Raw genomic sequence first — 19,335 nt, forward strand, 5'->3', positions numbered from 1 at the left:
GGATTTTTGTTCTGTAGAAATGTCAAATCTACCTCTCTGGCTCCTTCAGCCATTTTTGTATTTAAAAAACAAAACAAAACAAAAATCTCACGTCCATAACACTCCCCAGTGAGTAGTACCGCCCCGTTGAGAAGCACCGCTTTGAGACTTAAGCGCCTGGCTCTTGTCACTCACTGTCTGTACCTCAATCCTACCACTATCGCGGGAAACCTCAGCACCCATGCGAACACCCTTCAGAATGCTAGCCACTTAACTTCCCTGATCCCTGACCTCTAGTGACCTTTCTCCGTTTCAACCACTTACTGGGCAAACCTTGACTCTGCCATCACTAGGGAGTATTTCCTACTAAAAATTTGATTTGAGCTTCCCAATATGATTTCAATCTCTGATCCTTTTAGCTCTGAGTAATTCCTCCCGCACCTATTATCACAAGGGCCTCTGTGCTTTCATTGCTTTCTCTTTATCTAGCAGGTTTTCATGTCTTCACATCCACGGGCCATCATGTGTTCTACTCTTTTTGCTAATAGCCTCAGATCTCTTACACGTTGTCCTTTGATCACACCTGCCAAAGAAACCGCCCATCTAAGCTCAATCCAGTGCCCCCCCGCACCTGCCCCACAGCCACACCTGATTACTGAGTGCAGAAAACCCATCAGCCCTGGTGCTGTAATGCCATATAGTCATGCTCTCCACATAGACGCTAAGACCTTCTTGCTCTCCAGCAATTATTCTGTTGTCCCTATCAATTATATTTCTTAGATCTCTATTTTGGTAATTTCAATCCTCCATTCTCTTCTCTAGTCACACCTGGGAGCCTCTCTGTCACTTCTTTTACATACTCTTATAAGCAAACAATTGCCAAAGGCTGTCAATTTTACCCCCTAAATATCTTTCATATCTATGATTGCCATTGCCACTGCGCCATACTAGTCCAAGATACCACCATTTTGCCTCTCCTAAAGCTGCCTCTTCCTAGTGGCTGTCCCACAGTTGCTCCCCAGCCACTTTAATCCATCATCACCCAGCAGCCAGAAAGGTCTTTTAAGGAGCTCGTCCCATCCCCTTGTTCCCTTGCTTAACATTCTTAGAAATGTAGTTTCCAGTGGCTCTTCTGAAAGAGATGAACATCTTTACACAGCCCTGCGTGATCTGAGCCTGGCCTCGTCCTCCTGCCTTGAAGCATATGCTCCAGCTGCTCCCCTTTACACCCGAAGCCCCAGGCAATTCTGAAACGCACCTCAGAGCTCAGCTCAAACAGCGCTTCCACTTCCTCGACAGAATCTCTCCTGACCCTGTAGCCCATGTTCTTCATTTATATGTTATCAGAGCATCTTTTATATCTCCCTCATAATGCTTAATAATCCTAATTCAACAATTAGGTAACACGTTGCTTAATGGTCTGTCTCTGAGCAGCAGACAGGGGTGCTGTGAAGGCAGGAATCACATTATCCCATTTACTGTCTCCATAAAGTAAACAAGCCCTCGATAAAAATCTGCTGAACAAAGGAAATGGCTAGTGTTACCATCATCACCTCAAGGTCAGTAGAAGACCTCAACGACTTCAGAGAACACAGACGCCAACCAGTGCAGTGTCATCAGCCCTTCCATAACAAATGCACCTAGACCCATCTAGACCGTGCTTTATCCTCTCAGTATGCGCCCTTACGCTTCTCTTAGAGATCTCTCTTCCTGAAACTTTACCTCTCTTGCTGAAGCTCCTTTCCATCGGCACTTAATAAGTTCTCTCCTACCTTAAAACAATCATACTAACAAAAACACAAAAACGCAAAAGTCCCTTAACCCTATGGTCTTCTACAGCTACTGCTCACCCCTGTCTCCACCATCCTGGCTGAAGCTTCTGTCATTTCTCACCGGCATCTCTCATTCTTCCCCCATCGCATCGGAATCGAATATGAGTTTCTTCGACAGGTTTACATAGATCGCGTGTTGTGAGCTGCATTTCTCTCTCTGATCTTCACGCCTTCCTTTGCACTGCACACTCCAGCTACTGGAGGCTGCCGCTGCTGCCGGAAATGTGTGGCAGGTGCTCCTTTGTGTTGGGTCCTCAGCACATGCTGCTGCTTTTGCAAAAACACTCCTGTCCTCTCTTCAATGCTTACTTGTTGTTCAGGATTCAGCTTAGAGACACCCTACGGAATCTTCCCTGATACTTTAAATTTTTTTTAGGTACCAAATTTATGTGTTCCCTGTACTCCCACTTCAAAGGACTAAACACACTATATTGTAATTGTCTGTTTACTTGTCTTTGTCGTTTAGAAGTCAGTGAGCTCTGTAAAAACAGGGATGTCATCTACTTGTTCAACTAACTTTCCCTGGCTGGAAAATTTCAGGCACTCATAATTCTGTTTTATTGATTTATACTCAGGAACTATGCTGTAATGGAGGTAAACTATTTGTTGAATGAACCAAAGGAGTGGGAGTTAAAGGTAAAAAACATTTGCGCCTAGAATGCCTGATACATGGTTAGGTAATGTGCTCAGGTCACTAAGAGAAGTTGGCAGAGCTCATATTTGAACTTGGTTCACTTTTTTTTCATATTTTATCATATTTTTCTTTTTCTTTTAAAATTTTATTAAGTTTACTGGGGTGACGTCAGTTAATAACATATAAGTTTCAAGTGTACAGTTCCATAATACATCATCTTGAGAGTATCATGCTAAGCAAAATAAGTCAGACAAGGACAAGAACCAGATGATTTCACTCTTGTGGGATATAAAACAGCAACAAATGAACAAATGAAATAAACGCTTGAACTTGGCTCTCTGGATCTTAAGATAAAGAGAAGCTTGAGGGGAGAGTGATGACGCTGACTCTGGTACAGTGAGTTTAAGGGAAGGAAATCTACCTAAACCGAGACAAGAACCGTGATATAATGAAGAGGCCAACGCCAGGGTGCCCTGGTGAATGCAGTCACATGAAGGTAAAACTTGAGACTGCAAGAAGAGACAAAATCTCCAAGGGAGAGGAGGAAAGTGACAGGAATTTAGTGACTGTCTACAAAATGCCAGGCTACTCTAAAGGTATGAAAAATATTTAGAGTAAGTGCTAAACTCACTCTTTAAAGTAAATAGAAAACAAGCAAGAAAAATAAGGGGCTGCCTTCTGTATACGGATGATGTAAACCCAATTATATATGCACAAAGAAAAAGACGGAAGCAAGCAAAACACTAAAACTTAAATAGTGGGACCTGGCCTGCCATACCCCTACTCCTCCCCCCAACCCCAAGACACCTAGGACTAAAAGGGGTGATGTGAATTTACTGTTTATTCAGTAGGTCTCAGCTCTGGAGTGCTTCCCCGAGTGTGAGATAGTTTGCTAAGTGAGAGTCTAGCTTTTTTTCTTTATTTCTTCTACCTACACCAAAACCAAAACAAAAAACCACACACACACACACACACACAATTTTAACTCTAGAAGAAAAAGTACATTCGAATTAGTGAGGAAAAGTATCCCATCTTAATGTGATGCCCTTAAATTCTGACAACATTCAATTCCAGCCCTTACATACTCTCTGTAGAGAGCTCACTTCACTGCACACTCATGGAGTATGCCAAGAATGTTCGGTGGCAAATGTTTTACTTGAAAACTTTCCTCTAGATTAGATTTGAGGTCATCATCTTCAAGGATGGGAATATCATCAAAAGAAGGTTAAAACAGGGATAAAATCTCAATCACTCTTAACTACAAAAATTGCCCAGTGGGCCTGCAAACAACATTTTCCCTCACAGGTCATCGGTTTGATTCTGCCATCTACACTGGAGAAGTTCTAGAGTTTTCTCCTCTTTAGATCTTGACCTTAAAACTTAACTAAATTCACATTCCTGTCCTGTCTCCTTTTATGGGTAGGCATAGGTTCACAATGTTTTTAGTTGGCTGGTTTGTACTTAGAATACACAATCTGTTTACACTACAGACAATTTGGGATGCAAACTGAGTTAGGTGCATTTGTATGTCTCTGCAATGGGACAGATTCATTTCCCCTTCAATACATAAAATTTTACAATAGATGAAATACATTTATACATATGTACTTAAGTAAGTTACTCTATTGTTTGTTTTCCTTTGCCTTGTTAATGCTAAGCAGAGGCAGAGACAATCTAAAGAGCAGATTTAAATCAAAGACAACAGGCTTTGGAACAATGATGATGATTATGACACAAGGAGGTCATGTGCCACATGGTTAAACACACCATTACTAATCCTCAAAACATCCCTGCAACAAAGGTATTACCTTCCTTTTACAGATGAGAAAACCGAGACAATCAAAGGTTAACTAAAGCCCCTAAGGTCGCACATCTGGAGTGCCGCTTAACTGGTATTCACAGCCTGTCTGTCTGACTCAGAAGTCGACATTCCTTCCATTCTGCCTATTATCTTATCAAAAGAATGCCAATAAAACGCGAATCCAGGTAGCCAGTCACTCTGCTTTTAGCTGTGATCCGTCAGGTCATGGAGTCTTTCACATGTCCCAAGCTGTCCCACACTAGATTAGTGATGACTATCTGTGCTTATGGAATAGGAAGACATTCTGGCTACAAAAAGTGGCAGAATTCAGATCTGGTCATCTCAAAACCCATCTGCACAGAACCTGTGAGTGGGCCAAACTGAACTTCTTGCAGGCAGCGTGTATGGGCAACGTGCCTGACAATACATGTAGGCACGTCTGTTGGGATTCTTGACTCGGGACTAAGGAAAATCAAATGCGACAATGATTTACTTACAATGATGTAAGTAAAAGCCAAAAAAAAACCATTAAAAAATCATTTTGGAGATCATTAATTTGGAACTCAGGCAGTGAACTAAAGCTGATGTGCTTACTAGCCTTGAAAATAAAAGAACATTTCTATTCAAATCAGAAATGTAAATATTTATCAGTTACATTATTTTTAATTTCATAAGAATTTACAAAATTAGTGTGGGCAAATTCTGGGCAGAAAGAATAAAGCCATGTGTATCAATCCCCATTAGTTGAAGTTCTTGTAAAAATGTGTCAGATAATTAAGATGATTAGACAGGCATATTATTTTTAATTACTTTGTGTATTTAATTAACAACTCCTTCCTGAAAGTGAGCAGCTGTGTTGTGTGTGATTTTATATATAGGTTCATTCATTTCAGCCAAAGATAGAGTCTTGTAGGGTGTCAATAAAATGATGCTAGTAAAGTTTCTATTTAAAAGTTTACATTGAAGAAAATATTCACATTAACTAAATGCAAAAATGCCTTTATTTTTATCTTAAAGAGAAAGTTTTTTTAAAATCCTTATGCAAATTCATAGCCTCCATTTATATAGGAGTATTTAGACATAACGAATATCAAAATATCAGTATGATGGTCTTATATTTAAAAAAAAAAAAATGTTTATGGACATGCTCTATGGTGCCTTAAGCCTCAGCCAGCTACTTATCTGTGTGTGTTAAGTGCAGATCCTGAGTAAATGGTTATGTACCAAAACAGTAACGTATTACTACTGTGAAAGTAATTTTACAGAAATCAATGGAATGCGCTATATGTTTTTAAGTGGCACTCATGTAGTCTACAAAGAATGAAGATAAAGTAATTTTTATTTGTAAATATCTAGCATAGAATTTAGTTGTAGTTTTTCATAAGGCTGATGAGCATCAAATTGAATTTAATAATTGGTAAATATAGATGAAAAGAGAATAATCATGCTAAAGATTATAGTGTTAATAATTTGTTAGGAAAGAAACTTCCCAGAGAGAGAGATAAAGGTAGGTGGAAATTAGCCAAATTAGTTGTAACACACTAGACATCCATGTAACCACCATAGTGCATTAATGATAAAATCCATTCTTATTTGGATTTTTGTCCAATATTAAATTATACATTATAGAGACATCTGTTGCTCTGACCAAGTACTGTTACCCACTTTTGCTATTATCCTTGTATATTCTGGCACAAACATAAAAATAGCATATTATATGGACAGCTACTGACATAGGCACAGCTCTGACTACGTGTCTACCTCCAGTGTACCTGCACTGCTCAACATGAAAGTTCTTCCACATTTCTCCCCCGACATTTTTATGGTATGGGCCAGACTCGTTACTCCTACCATCCAGAGAAAAATATCAGAATTACTGGAGTCTGCAATAAATATCCGAACTGCTTTTGTTTCCTGAAAAAACACACTTACTCATTTGATTTACTGCAAGACAAATCAAATGAACTCTCTGGGTGTCCCTCAGATCAGACACGTGTTGTAAAAAGTCTACTTATCATAATACAACACTATTTTTGTCACCGTAGGCAAAAAATAAAAACAACCATGCTATTACATTTGACTCACAGTTCTAATGGTCACATTAGTGGGCTTCTGGATTTGGGGGTTGGAGCGTGACAGATCTGTTTATAAAACTAAATTTAAAGTTCCCCTGGAATCAAACCATATAGAAAATGTAGCAACTTAGCAACAAGCCCTGATAGAGGTTCAGATTTGATCTCCTCTGTTGCTTTCATAATGGAAGAAAAATGCTATTAGTGAAGCAGCATTTGAAGACTCATGTCAAAAAAAAGAAGAAGAAGAAGAAAGGGAAAGAAGAGAGTGGGAAGCTTGTCAAAAGCATCATTTTTCCAAAGCAGCTACTTATACCAGACTTATATAAACTAAGTACTGTCTCACCTCTATCTCAGGACTATGATGAAAGTGCAATAAAATTAAAAGATCAAAAGAAAACCACTCATGTCTTCCTTAGCTAAGTGAAAGAGGGCATGGATAACTTCCTTACTTCAGAGTCTGTTTAAAAATGAGAGCTTTTCAATGAGGTGCCACGACCTACCAATTCAAAAACGCAAACTCCTGATTCCCAGGAACCTTCTTTGCTTTAACTTTCTTCTACAGAATTTATCATGGTCTAACAACTATACAGTTGACTGCTATTTATTACTTACTGTGTATATGTTTTGTTTTGTTTTTTTTTTGTCTATCTCCTCCCATTAGACTGTAAGCACAAGGTCAAGAATGTCTGTGGTCTCACTTACAAACCTTCGTGCTGAGGAAGTGGCGGATCAGTACTCCATAAAAATCTGCTGAATGAACATAACTGTAATCTACGCCCAGAAATTAACCTAGAGTAGAAACTTTTAAGATGAACCAATGGCACAAAAAGCCAACTGTGATTCCAATAAAGATCATATTTACCTCATACACAAAGTTTATCATTTTAAATTCATCACACATAAATTCAATCACTTTGGGGATAAAGGTGTCTATATAAAACCCTCTAAAGCAGACTAATCCTACAAGCCTTCAAAGTTCAACAAAAGCTAAGGGAATTCTAATAAACATATTAACATTTACATTTAGTTTTGAGCTACTTCTCTCTCTGCTTTATGTGGGAGACTTTTTGTTCTGTTGTAGTTCTATGGGAAAATGATGACAGTCTTATAAATGTTTATTCAAACCACCTCTACAAAGCAGTCTTTAGGTAGCATATAAGATTCAGCACAAAAGAGGCAGAATAGTACTTAGTGTTCAAGCTAGAAATGTGAAATATATAGAAAGATTTATTATTAGTTTCCTCTTATGCCACATAACCAGACAGAACAAGTCACAAATTGTCTGAATATTCACAAGATGAATTTTTGCTCTTCTACTGGCTTAAGTTATAAAAAGTGTTTTATAGTTTTTTAACATCAATGCTTTCTCCCCGCTCCCTCCCCTGCAAACACATACAGTATCGGCTTTATTACTTCACTTTGTAAAAAATCAGATTTCATTAAAGATAAAACATGTAAGAGTACTAAATGCCTGACATTTGGTCTTAACAAACTTTTTGGAAAATACTTTTAAATGCGGAATGGAATATAATAGAAACTGCCACTAAGATGTTTTAGTGGCTGAAATGCCGCTTTGAACTCGCACCTTGACAAAATGAAGAGAATATGAAATATTTCTGACCAAGCTCAAAGTCCTCCACTGTCCTATTTTTGCCATGTTAACGACTTGGTTGATTTTAATTACTTGAACGTTAAGTCCAAGAATGGAAAGCACGCAATATTGTGGTAAGAATGTAGAAAAAATAATACTATACACCTCCTTAGCAATACCTATCTAACAGTCGCAAGGCAAACACCATTATTCTCAATAGCTCTGAAAACACGGGGGGTAAAAAATGAGGCTTGAGGACCACGATGCTTATGCTCTTCCCATCTTCCTATCCATGTTGTAGGAGTCGAGAAACTATTTCCTAAGTATATGATTTTTACAATCATGAAAAATAAACGGTTAATTCAGGAACAATCTTGACTTTCCAAAATTTGATTCTTTTAGATGATAAACTGCTAAATAATCTAATTTAACTTAAGTGATTTGAACACTGAGGTTCAAAATCAGCAGAAGCCTATTCATGTTTGAACATAGTGTGCTTATCTGGTTGGTATTTGTAGTCGATAGAGAAGAGCTACTTTTTATTAAAACCTTACTAAGATGCCAGGAATTGGTCTGTCTTTGCAAATATTATTTCATTTTACCCTCAAATGGGCTTAGAAAGCAGATGCTCTATTGTCCTGGTTTTTCAGGTGAAGACACAAAAGCCCAGAGAACGTCTTGAAGGTGCTGGTGTCACGCAGCTACTGAAGAGAACGGGATCGGAACGCAGCCTGTCTTCTTGCCACAGGGACCCACTTCTTATCATCTCTGCTATCCTGCCTCACAAGATATAATAGATGGAGATTTTTCCGGAAAATAAACTCCAAACTTCTAATACTACAAATGTGCCATGCATACAAGTGGAAAGGGTTTCTAAGTGATGAATGACCATGTGGAAGAAAGCAAATAATTGGAAACACTCTGAAGGACAGTCACATACGATGACCTTGGCTGTCACCGAATTCACTACAAAATGTCATGCTGCACAGTCACAGCAAGGATAAGGGTGGGATTAAACAATATTATATTACACTAGCAATTGCTCCAAAATAGGGAAATAAAGTGTTAGGGACTAAAGAATTTCAAATCATTATTTTTCTTATAGGAATTTTGGAATAAAGGCTGAAAATAATAATAAATCCAAACAGTCAGGCCAAATCTAAAATCTCACTGAACAAGTCCTGAACAGTAGATTGACAAAAGCAGAGATTTTTAAAACCTTCGATATAACAGATGATGACAACGAAACAAGTGTGATATGAAAAGTAGAAAAATCAAAATCAATTGCAGCCAGTTTACAACCGCCAACAAAAGAATGTCACAGGAACCGAACACATTCAGAGCAACAAGGCTTTCCGGTGTGCACAGCCCCATACCTCACTCCGTTTCCATTATAACCAGTAACAATAGCTAAAAAGCAAAAAAGCACTCTCAGATCAGGCTGGGCCGGCAGCACGGCCGCACCTAGGAACTTGTTAGAGATGCAGAACCTCTGGCCTCGCACTGATAGGAAGCTGCATGTTTCCGAGATCCCTGGGTATCTCAATGAGGTCTGAGAAGCCCTGGAGGAGGGGTGGAGGCCGACGGGAAGGGGAGGCCTCCTCCAAATGAACGGACACTGCCGCTGTCTGCGCCACCTAAAACCACTCCAGGAAAATCAGCGTGGGATACTTTAGGAATGGATGGCGATTCTGAAGATGACGGAAAGTGAAAGAGTAATTGACGGTACGATGAGTGGCCATGCCCGCGCAGCGCAGTGAAGACGGAGCGAGCCAGCAAGCCTGCTGACCTCCCCCAACGGGGCCTGAAGGAGAAATATCCGCTGGCTCAAGGCCCTGCAGGTGGGTCTAAGTGAACAAGCGGATGAGATTCCGTAGCTGGAAAACTTTAAGCATGGTGCTCTTTGAAGTTAAATCCTCAGTGCCTCACTCATTTCATCAGAATTACACACAAAAGCAAAACTTACCAACCAAGACGACAAGTCTGTATTTCTCATTGGTTTGTCGCCGATAGGGTGTCACTTCCTCATATGTGGGTACATCAGCTGTGTCGTACTGATCGCTCTTCTTGCATTCGTACATGGATTTATTTGTTTTCTTATCTTTCCTACTGAGACGGAAACTTCTTCTGAAACCAGCTGTCAATACAAAAAAAGAAAAAAGATTTTTAGTAATAAAAAGTAAAAAAAGAAGCCCCCCAAAACAAAAATAATAAACCCTCAAAGTGGGTTAGATTTTATTCACCATAATATTGTTACAAGTGCACTTAATATGAGAACAAAAATAGATACTACACAATTTAATTAAAACACTTTATAAGAGAATCATGTAACAATTTTATTGTTATAATACTATAAATTTTATTTGATTCTAAATCATAGTATTCTTTTCAGAAATCAATGAGTAAAATAACTGTTATAAAGCAAAATAAGGAAGTCAGAAATGATTTATCACGCACTGATTGAACGCATTTGATAAAGTTAAAAGTACTTAAAAAACATTTTAAATACAAACGAGGAATTCTCTCATTCATAAATCCTGGAATGTTTTATACCATATTCTAAGCCTAGCCTAACAACATACCTGTGGCACAGACAGCATCTATTGTTAAATAGAAAGAAATCTAAATTAAGGAGAGCGTAGTGTCAAACAGGCCTGTGCACAGATCAGGCTGATAGAACCAGACTATCTGTAAAAGCAAGTTATTTCACTTTTATGAGACTCCAGGGGGTTGGAGTAAAAGACTGAGCCTCAGGTCCTTTTCCTTCCATGGAAATTCTGTGTTTTTATTATTTAAAACCTATGGAAATTTGGATACAAGTTTCATAGTCTCAGTTGTGTACTCTTATCAACGGGGCATATGACCTTTTACTGCGATAACTTTTTAAGTAGTTAAATAAATTTCATGTCTGCTTAAAGAGCTCTCTCCAGCTCACTGCTGTCAGTTAACATGTGGGCTTAAAAAAGCGAGGCAAGAGTTCTTCTCGGTCAACTCCCATCTCATTCTGCTTGCTCTTCATGCCGTTGCACTGTTCTGGTTTTCTAGAATAGGGATCTTTACCATACGCATAATTTAAGAATTGAGTAAGACGTGCAATGAATTCTTGACCTAATCAACCCTTTACTCTCTCAAAATATAGACTTCAAGGGAGAGAAAATAGCCTGCTTATTAAGACATGCTATATATTCTAAATCATCTCCATAGTACAAAACAAAATACAAGTACATTTTAAATACATAAAAATATATTCTCTTTAAAAATATTGATTACATTTGATACATAGAAAACTTTGTTTAAAAAATAAAGCTATTTTATAACAAACTATAAGAATGTAATAACTAATCTGTTTGAATTTTAGGGAACATAAAGAAAACATAACTATTACCATTGGATTTAAAAGTTAATAGGATTCAAAATAAAGGCAATATTAAAAAACAATTATCAGTGACTATGGAGTTATAGTACTCACCTTGTAGACTGTTTAATAAAAATCGATCAAGATATTAATAATGCAGTGATAAAAGTTTATCTGATAATATATTCCTGTGGGCCACCGACAGTCATTCTGATTTTGAGGAAATACTCAGATTATTTGAGGGAAAACATTTACAAAGGATTTGAAACAAGACAATCACTCTAAAGTTCTCTTATCAAAGGTAGAGAGGAAAAAGTTAATGGGGTAAGTGTGAAGCACATCGGTATTTTACAAAAAATGACGAGATTTGAGGGAGGCAAAGGAGTATATGTGCCAACCTGGTCCTATGATGAAGAAAAAAAATGAGTGAATTCGAAATCACACATGCAAACGGAACTCAATCTTCTATATAAAGGGTCAGAGGGCACGTTATGTATTTTTTTTTTCTCATTTCTAGAATATTGGGAAGACTCATATGAACCCGGAAAAGGATGCCTTCCATATATCTCAAGAGTCATCGCAACACCACACCAGAAGTAACCAAGATTCTTAGAACTACTCCCGATGGTTTAGCAGAATTGGTTCCCAGACAGTCATCGCTTCCAAATTTGCAGAAATTAGTTATCCCACCCAACCCCACCTCAAGTCCGTCACCTGTGACTGCTGGCCCAGATTGGAATCAAATATATGAGGGCTTCTGGTTTAGCACAAAAATGACAAATCAGCTAACATTTCCATTCTGGTATTTCATTGTGTTTTAATTTCAGGTTCTCACAGTTCTTGTCTCATGAAAGGCATTTACAGGAAAGCAGGTAGAACTAGAAATTCCTGCACAACTATTCCTTGTATGGGGCAAGGGTTATTGGCAAGTCACTACAAACTTTTGGAGCAGGAATGGATCTAATCAGGACATAAATGTCTCATTCAAAGCAAATAAAGTCCCAAAGTGAAAACTTTAAAATTTTCTAATCCACAAATCACAGCTAAATCCTGAATTTCAGTGAAAGCGTTACAACTAATTGGAGTTATTTTCATCGTAAACAATGAAGGGATAGTGGGGAAAAGAGAGAGGTAATCAGATTTCTAATCAGGATCTACGGACGCTGAAAATGGGGTGGTTTGGTGGTGTTAATTGTACGTGCTTGGCACAGAATAGGTGCTTGGTAGAAGTTTACTAAATTGAATTTTAAAAGGCAACAAAAAAAATCCTGTCATTCCTATTTCATTTTCTTAATGTAAATTTCGACAAAGAAGGCAGGACACATTTTAGTATTTTCACAAGAAAAAATTCTAAGAGGTAGAGAAAAGGACAGGACACTGCGTACACCAAGGCTTAGCACTGGGAGACTCTGGAGTCCACGTGGGCCGGCTATGTCCCCTGCTCCCTCCCTGGCCTGCATCGTCACTGAGTGTGAAAAAGCAAAGACGGGTAAGGTAGACAGGTCTGGGTTCTGTCCTGCTGACTTACCAGCCAACTTCCAAACAACTTTAAGGCTCATTTCCTCAACTTTAAAATGAACATCATAATAGTACCTACCTCACAGTGTTGTTAAGAATTAAACAATTCCCCTTAACCATTTGGCCCAGTACCACATGTAAATACGTGATAGCTGTAAATTAGTACTTGATCATGTCTCCAACTTAGTGAAAGTACCTTAAAGGCAGGAACATGTTATACCTCCCTGTGTTCTAGCTAGAAAGGGAAAAATAAATTAAAGGGCTTATTAATAAGTTGTTAACTGGCTAATGTTATAAAAGAGACAAAATATTAAAATTAAAGCCAGATTTAAATGTGTTAAATATTAAAAGTACCCTATTAAAGTAGTGAGGCATTTTCAAGAAACAACAGAAAGAGTTAGTGTGCCTTAACTACCCTTTCATGTTTTTTAGATGCTCTTCTAGGGATGTATGTTATTTCTGCTACTATATTTAAAGAGCATCCCTCCCTCTGTCTTATCGTGATCCTTACTCTCATGATCCACATATACCTCTATACACTCCATCTTTACCTCATACAATACATATATACATGTACACATATGCATGCATACAGATGTATGCATAAGTACACAAATATCTATATATAAACAGAGTAGGAAAAAAAAATCCAAAATCCAGAGCAACCAATAAAACAGCCAGAACAGAGGATGTGACAAACGGTATGAAATCCAGAATACTTGCTTATATTTCTCAAACGAAAAAAAAAGAAAAAGCCTACTTTCCTGGAATCCATCCTCCACAGGGAGTGAGAGGTGAGAGCACACTTGGCATGCCTTTCAAGGCAATAGAGAGACTGGGATTTTCAAAGTTCAGTAACATGATGAGTGATGCGTCCACACATCTCGGTTACATCTAAGCTTAGAGGATAGGGAATTCTGAGTCAGGAAAAGGGGTTAATATTTCTTGCCTTCAGATCTTACGTGCTTCTCTTCTTAAAAGGGAGATCAAAAAATGTGTACTTAAACTGAAAGCAAGCAGAGGGTTCTTTCAGGTAAATATAAGTAACCTAGAGCCTATTTCATTCCAGTTCATCTCCAGTGCCCAGGTCTTAGCAAGAGGTGGCTTTCAAAAAAAAGGAACAGTAACAAGAAATGTGGAGTAAGGGAACAGTTTTACACAAAATATATTTTCCCTTATATTTCACATTTTTGTAAGTTATAATTGGCTCAACATTTTTATGGATAGGCTTTTTCCACAGCGCTCACCCACAGCTGCTAGAGATTTGTGTGTTTTAAAGGAGCGGCAACTTAACGTATTACAATAGTTAAGTGACTTTAGAGTACAACTGCATGTGCAGGTCAGCCCCTAACCACAAAGGGACACTTCTTATCTCATATTTTCCAGTAGAAATAATTTACAATGACGTGTTAACGTATCACTTAATTGTACAGTTTTGTTTAAAGTTACATTTTTTTTTTTTACCATAAAAGGTGACATTTAAGTTGCTTATCTGCTCCTTATTTCAATAAGACTGAAGTAAACATCCCTGCATATTCTCTTTAGTCTGCGTCTCTGATTTCATTAGGACAAATTGCTGGATGCTAGATAGATCTTGTCCAAATGCCTCTGATTGGTTAATAACGCTGTACATTTCCAGCAGCAGTAAGCACAACTGCCCATACATATACCATTCTCTGATAAAAGGACTTCTCATCACTTTAAAACCTTTAGTGATTTGACAAGTGAAAAACTATAGCATTTCATTTTAACTGTTAGTGGAGTTGAACTACTTTTCATGTTTATTACTCATCTGCATTTCTTATTTGTTTTGTAAATGGTTGGTTAATACTTTTTGATTAAGGTCTTCATAAATACACATACATGTATCTTTTAAGCTCAGAGTCCTTAGCCTTATTTGTTGCAAAGATTTTTAAGATTTTCAATTTTCCTTTTTGAAGAAATTTAAAGTATTTATGTATCTGAATCTGTGGATTTCTTTCCTTTGTGATTTCTTCCACTGTTTTTATGACTATTCCTATCCTTAGGTCTGATATATAGTCACCTATATTTTCTTACGTTTAAAAAAATGGGTTGCATGGCTTCATACTTAGTATATTTTTTTTTATTTCATCTGGAATTACTTGGCCGTAATCATGTGATCAAGATTGTGAGGTGAGGCCGTAACTTTATATTTCTCTAAATAATTAACCAATAGTCCTAGAAATACTTACTGAACAATCCTTTTACTACTTTATATTGACACATACTTGTACAGAGTACCAGGTGATTTATTGTCATGACCAAAAAAAAAGGTGATTGTTGGTCTGGATTTAGATATTTATCTTATTAATAATATCAATACCAAAACAATAGAAGTGGTGGTGACAGTTGACATTTATTGAAAACTTACTAGAAAACAGATACCATTTGAAGTACTTTATGGTGCTTAAATGAAGCGCATCATTTAATTGTCACAGCAACCCAATGAGTAAGTATAAAAACCCACAGGTTCAAGTAACTCTTTTTTTAATGTAATATATATATATATATAAAAAAAAAGATTGTCAAGGCTTCGGTACAAATATTAAATGATGAAAAAATGTCAAGAAGAAAGTTTGAAATGTTACTCTATATACTAGATGTATAATAGAAAAAATGATGAGCTTTCTGCTACTTTGTGAAATAATTTAATCGGAAAAAATTATCGAAGAGGAGTAGCAGTTTAATGTAGGGGTTAAAAACTATAAGCTCTTTTTCTGTTAGAAGACATTTTTTTCAAATATACTTAAATAAATTTTTGATACTCCTCTGAATTTAAGATGATGTGTAAAATATAAAAAAAAAAAATAAAAGTGTCAATGCCCTCAAAACATCCATATCTAAAAGGAGACATAGAAAATATTCCCAAATATTTGTAGTTTTAGGGGTTTCACAACATAGGCTCATGATTAGAAACTAAGATTTTTCTTCAAGTACTCTTAATCTGTCTGATTGGACTTCGACACTTCTCTTAAGTAAAAAAAATTAAACTCAGTTATGATTTGGATATTTTCAAAGCTACTTCACTACATTTTATTTCTATAATGCCATTCATTGAGATAATTAAATTTAATGCTTACATATGTAAATTAAGAATCATTTATTATTAAAATAAGCTTCATATTGCAGATAAGTGTTATACTTGTTAACCCTATCATTTCAAATGTTAATGATTTTTTAATGGTAAAAAACCTGAAGCATCCAAAATATACTGAAGTATGGGAAACATAATTTATGAAACACCTTTTCAAAGAAATTGGTTGAAGCCACTAAAATTATAATTATAAAATTATACAGTAACATAGAAATGCATCTGATGTAATAAATGGAGAAAACTGGACAGAATACAATAATCATACTTACACTCTGGGTTTTACTTTTTTACTAATATAAAAATCAGTATAGATACAGAAATACAGAAGAACATGTATAAAAATGGTTGTGTTAAGGAGAGAGGGTTGTAGGCAATTATTGTTCTATTTTTCAAACTTTCTGTAATGTTACATAATTTTAGAATTTGAAAAAAAAAAAAACCACACAAAAAACACAGAGTTCATAACATATGAACAAGCGAATGAACTCCCAGTATTGGCAGATGTATTTGTGTGGTTATAACAACATATAACACAAAATACATTTTGACTATGTCTCAAAGGCAGGGTCTCGTCTTCTACATTTTGAAATGATTACGGTAATAAATCAATGTTTTTAAATGTTCACCATAGTTAGAAATAACCAATAAATTACAACATTAAAAAGGCAATGAAAGTGAAAATAATGGAAAATGTTTCTTGAGAAAATGAGAAGGTAAGAACTAAAGATCAAAGGTCAAGGAAGATAAAGAGAGAACCAGCAGTCTCACCTGAGAAGTGAAGATGATAGTGAAGAAAAGCAGTCAGGGTTCTGAAAACTTACAACCAAACTAAAACATGGATGTGAAATCTTTTTTAAAGTCGCAAATCGTTATCATATTCTTTGGCTCCTATAAATAACTTCAGTATAAATTTATAATATAAATATTTATATTTTTAATGATCTTTTTCATGAAATTACGACATTTAGGATGGTATTTTATTAAAAATACATGACTATTTTATAAACAAACATGTCCATTAACACAAGAGACCCTCCAACAGAGTCAAGGTAACTCACCACCACCACTAACAGCCTCAAAAACATACATGTGAACCAGGGTAAAGCGGTACGTGCTTTTATGTTAATTCAAAAGAATATATACTATTATGTTACCACTTATAATTTTCAAATGGGACAGTTTTAGTCTTTAGTTACATTATTTTAGGTATCCAAACTGGTCTAATAACATCAGGTATTATGCATTCCCTTGTTTTTTTAATAATAATTTTCCAATATGTTTAAGTTTTACAGATGTTTGTAGGATGGGCAAAGAAGAATCTCAGTGACACCTGTTTTAATCGTAACAGAGCGACAGGCACCTCGAAAATTAGAGATTTACAGAAGGAACCACTCTAAAGTTACTAATTTTTGAAGAAATACACTTATTTGATACAAACACAATCAAGAAAACTGCTTACTTTCTTAAAAGGAGATAAAAATAAACATTTTAATTGTTTTTTCTCATCTTAAATATACTCAAATGTGGATTTTTTTAAAATTTGGGAGAACTACCAAAAATATTGTATGAATATTTTTTTGTATCCTAAAACACTGGATTAATGTGAAGAAGCAAATATTTCACTAGTTCAAGTTAACTAGTAACTTAATTACAAGGAAAATTTTAATATAAATGACTTTTAAAAGAAGACTTAAAAAAAACCCACGTGGACATTAATAAAAACTAAGCAGCTGAAAACTATTATACAATGTTAAGCTCCTGACAACAAAACATTGAAAATTTCCATTAAAATCAACATTTTTAATATAAAGCCAATATTGTCATAATGATATAAATCATAACAGACATGTAAAAACTATGTAGTAACAAGATCCTAAGACAAAATTATTGTTGAAATGACGCTCTCATAGTATGCCAATTATAAAATTATCCCAAAGACAGGGGAGGATAATTAAGAACATCTTAAAGCAACAAACAAGTAAAAATCTTGGGAAGAGGTTTAAATTGAAAAGAAATGCCAATACAAAATTATAAAAGTTAATAATAAGATCTGAAGAAGCTGGGAGAGCCAGCTTCTATATTCATCTTATGAAACAGTGTCAGGGGAAAAAAAATCAGAGAAACATGAACGTTATCATGGATTACATTTATCGACCGCACAGATGCTAATTTTGTATATGAAGGGGAAAAGGCGCTTGAACAAACAGAAAATTCATCTCTGGAATGTTACAGGTTCAGAGTTGCTCTCAGTAAAACTTAAAGAAGTGTTCAAATGCCATAAATACCATTGAATCTTTCAACTCATCTCGAGCTAAAAATAGAAATTCAAAGTACCTAATAAAATCATAGAAGCTAATATAAAATATCAATTTGCAACTTCCAAGGAAAAAAAATCACTTAGGTCTTAAAAAGTTTTCCTGATACCACTGACAATTTCTAAAGCGTAGCACAGCATTACCATAAAAAAAAAAAGAGAAACCATATGAGAATTTAATTTTCTGCCAGCCAGCTAATAAAGAAATGAGTTCTTAGTTATACTCTTTCGAAATTATGAGAAAATACAGTATGCACATATAAAATTGAATATAAAAATATAGTTCTGAAAAGAGAGGAAAATTGGATTTGAAATTTTAATATATTTTTTTAAGTTGAGTCTATGCAACCTAAAATTCTCCAAGCAGGAATGGTTTCTTTCTGTAGAAAAAATATTTCCAAGTAGAATTCCAGACATGTTGAGATTATGCAGAGTTCTTTCTTGTTCAAGAAAGAACCTGTACCACTTTTGAAAGAATGCTTCTAAATGTTCTCTTTGAATAAATTTTATTTTTTGGAAAAATATTAAGGCAGTATATTTAGACATAGCTATATTTACCTACATAACATTCTTTAATAAAATGGATGAATATTGGCAGAAATGGGAATTTTTACGAAATTTAAAAAATAGGCAATGTAACTTGTTGAGGATCAATGGTGCTTATTTATAGGAGAAATAAGAAACAGGTTTAGAAAAAACAGACGTATAGATGGATAAATAATAACATTTAAAAGAAATAACGCAAATGGACAGTTTTGATTTTATTAAACTTTATGGTAAACACTTTAGTTAAATAGAAAGAACAGTCTTAACTTACATAAGTCCCAAAAACTGATCTTGTTTTAAAAGAATGCATGAAGTACTCCAGCAAGGGCAAAAGTGGAGAAAAATTGATGATTTTTCAGGAAACCATTTGCAAGAAATTATGTTTGAAGACAGATGCATGATAAGCAGCACTTTGTGAAATGATTATAACGAGATTTCAATAATGAATTAACCAGAGGCAAAATATTCTGTAATTCTTACCAATGTAAAAAAAAAAAAAAAATCACTCTTCATATGCACTATTTTGTATGGCATTAGGAAAAAGGAGAGAGAATCTTTAAAACAGACCATTGTAC

General features: G+C 35.7%; 1 protein-coding gene and 1 long non-coding RNA gene across 3 annotated transcripts in view; one reads left to right on the forward strand and one right to left on the reverse strand.

Annotated features, from left to right (window-relative positions):
* Nucleotides 1–13,893, forward strand: part of LOC120584097 (uncharacterized) — a 34,681-nt gene extending 20,788 nt beyond the window's left edge. Inside the window, exons 3-4 of one of the 2 annotated variants that reach the window (XR_005647959.1) lie at nucleotides 8,563–9,753; nucleotides 11,785–13,893. This is a non-coding gene — a long non-coding RNA (uncharacterized LOC120584097). The remainder of the gene's footprint in view (nucleotides 1–8,562; nucleotides 9,754–11,784) is intronic. The other variant, XR_005647958.1, reaches the window with a different exon arrangement.
* MPP7 (MAGUK p55 scaffold protein 7) overlaps nucleotides 1–19,335 on the reverse strand; it is a 219,575-nt gene that overhangs the window by 19,479 nt on the left and 180,761 nt on the right. The window contains exon 12 of the mRNA XM_039839690.1: nucleotides 9,879–10,049. Within this exon, the coding sequence (XP_039695624.1) occupies nucleotides 9,879–10,049 (171 nt within the window). The remainder of the gene's footprint in view (nucleotides 1–9,878; nucleotides 10,050–19,335) is intronic.

Source organism: Pteropus medius, unplaced genomic scaffold (genome assembly GCF_902729225.1).
Source record: "Pteropus medius unplaced genomic scaffold, Ma_sr-lr_union100, whole genome shotgun sequence".
Lineage (NCBI taxonomy): Eukaryota > Metazoa > Chordata > Mammalia > Chiroptera > Pteropodidae > Pteropus > Pteropus medius.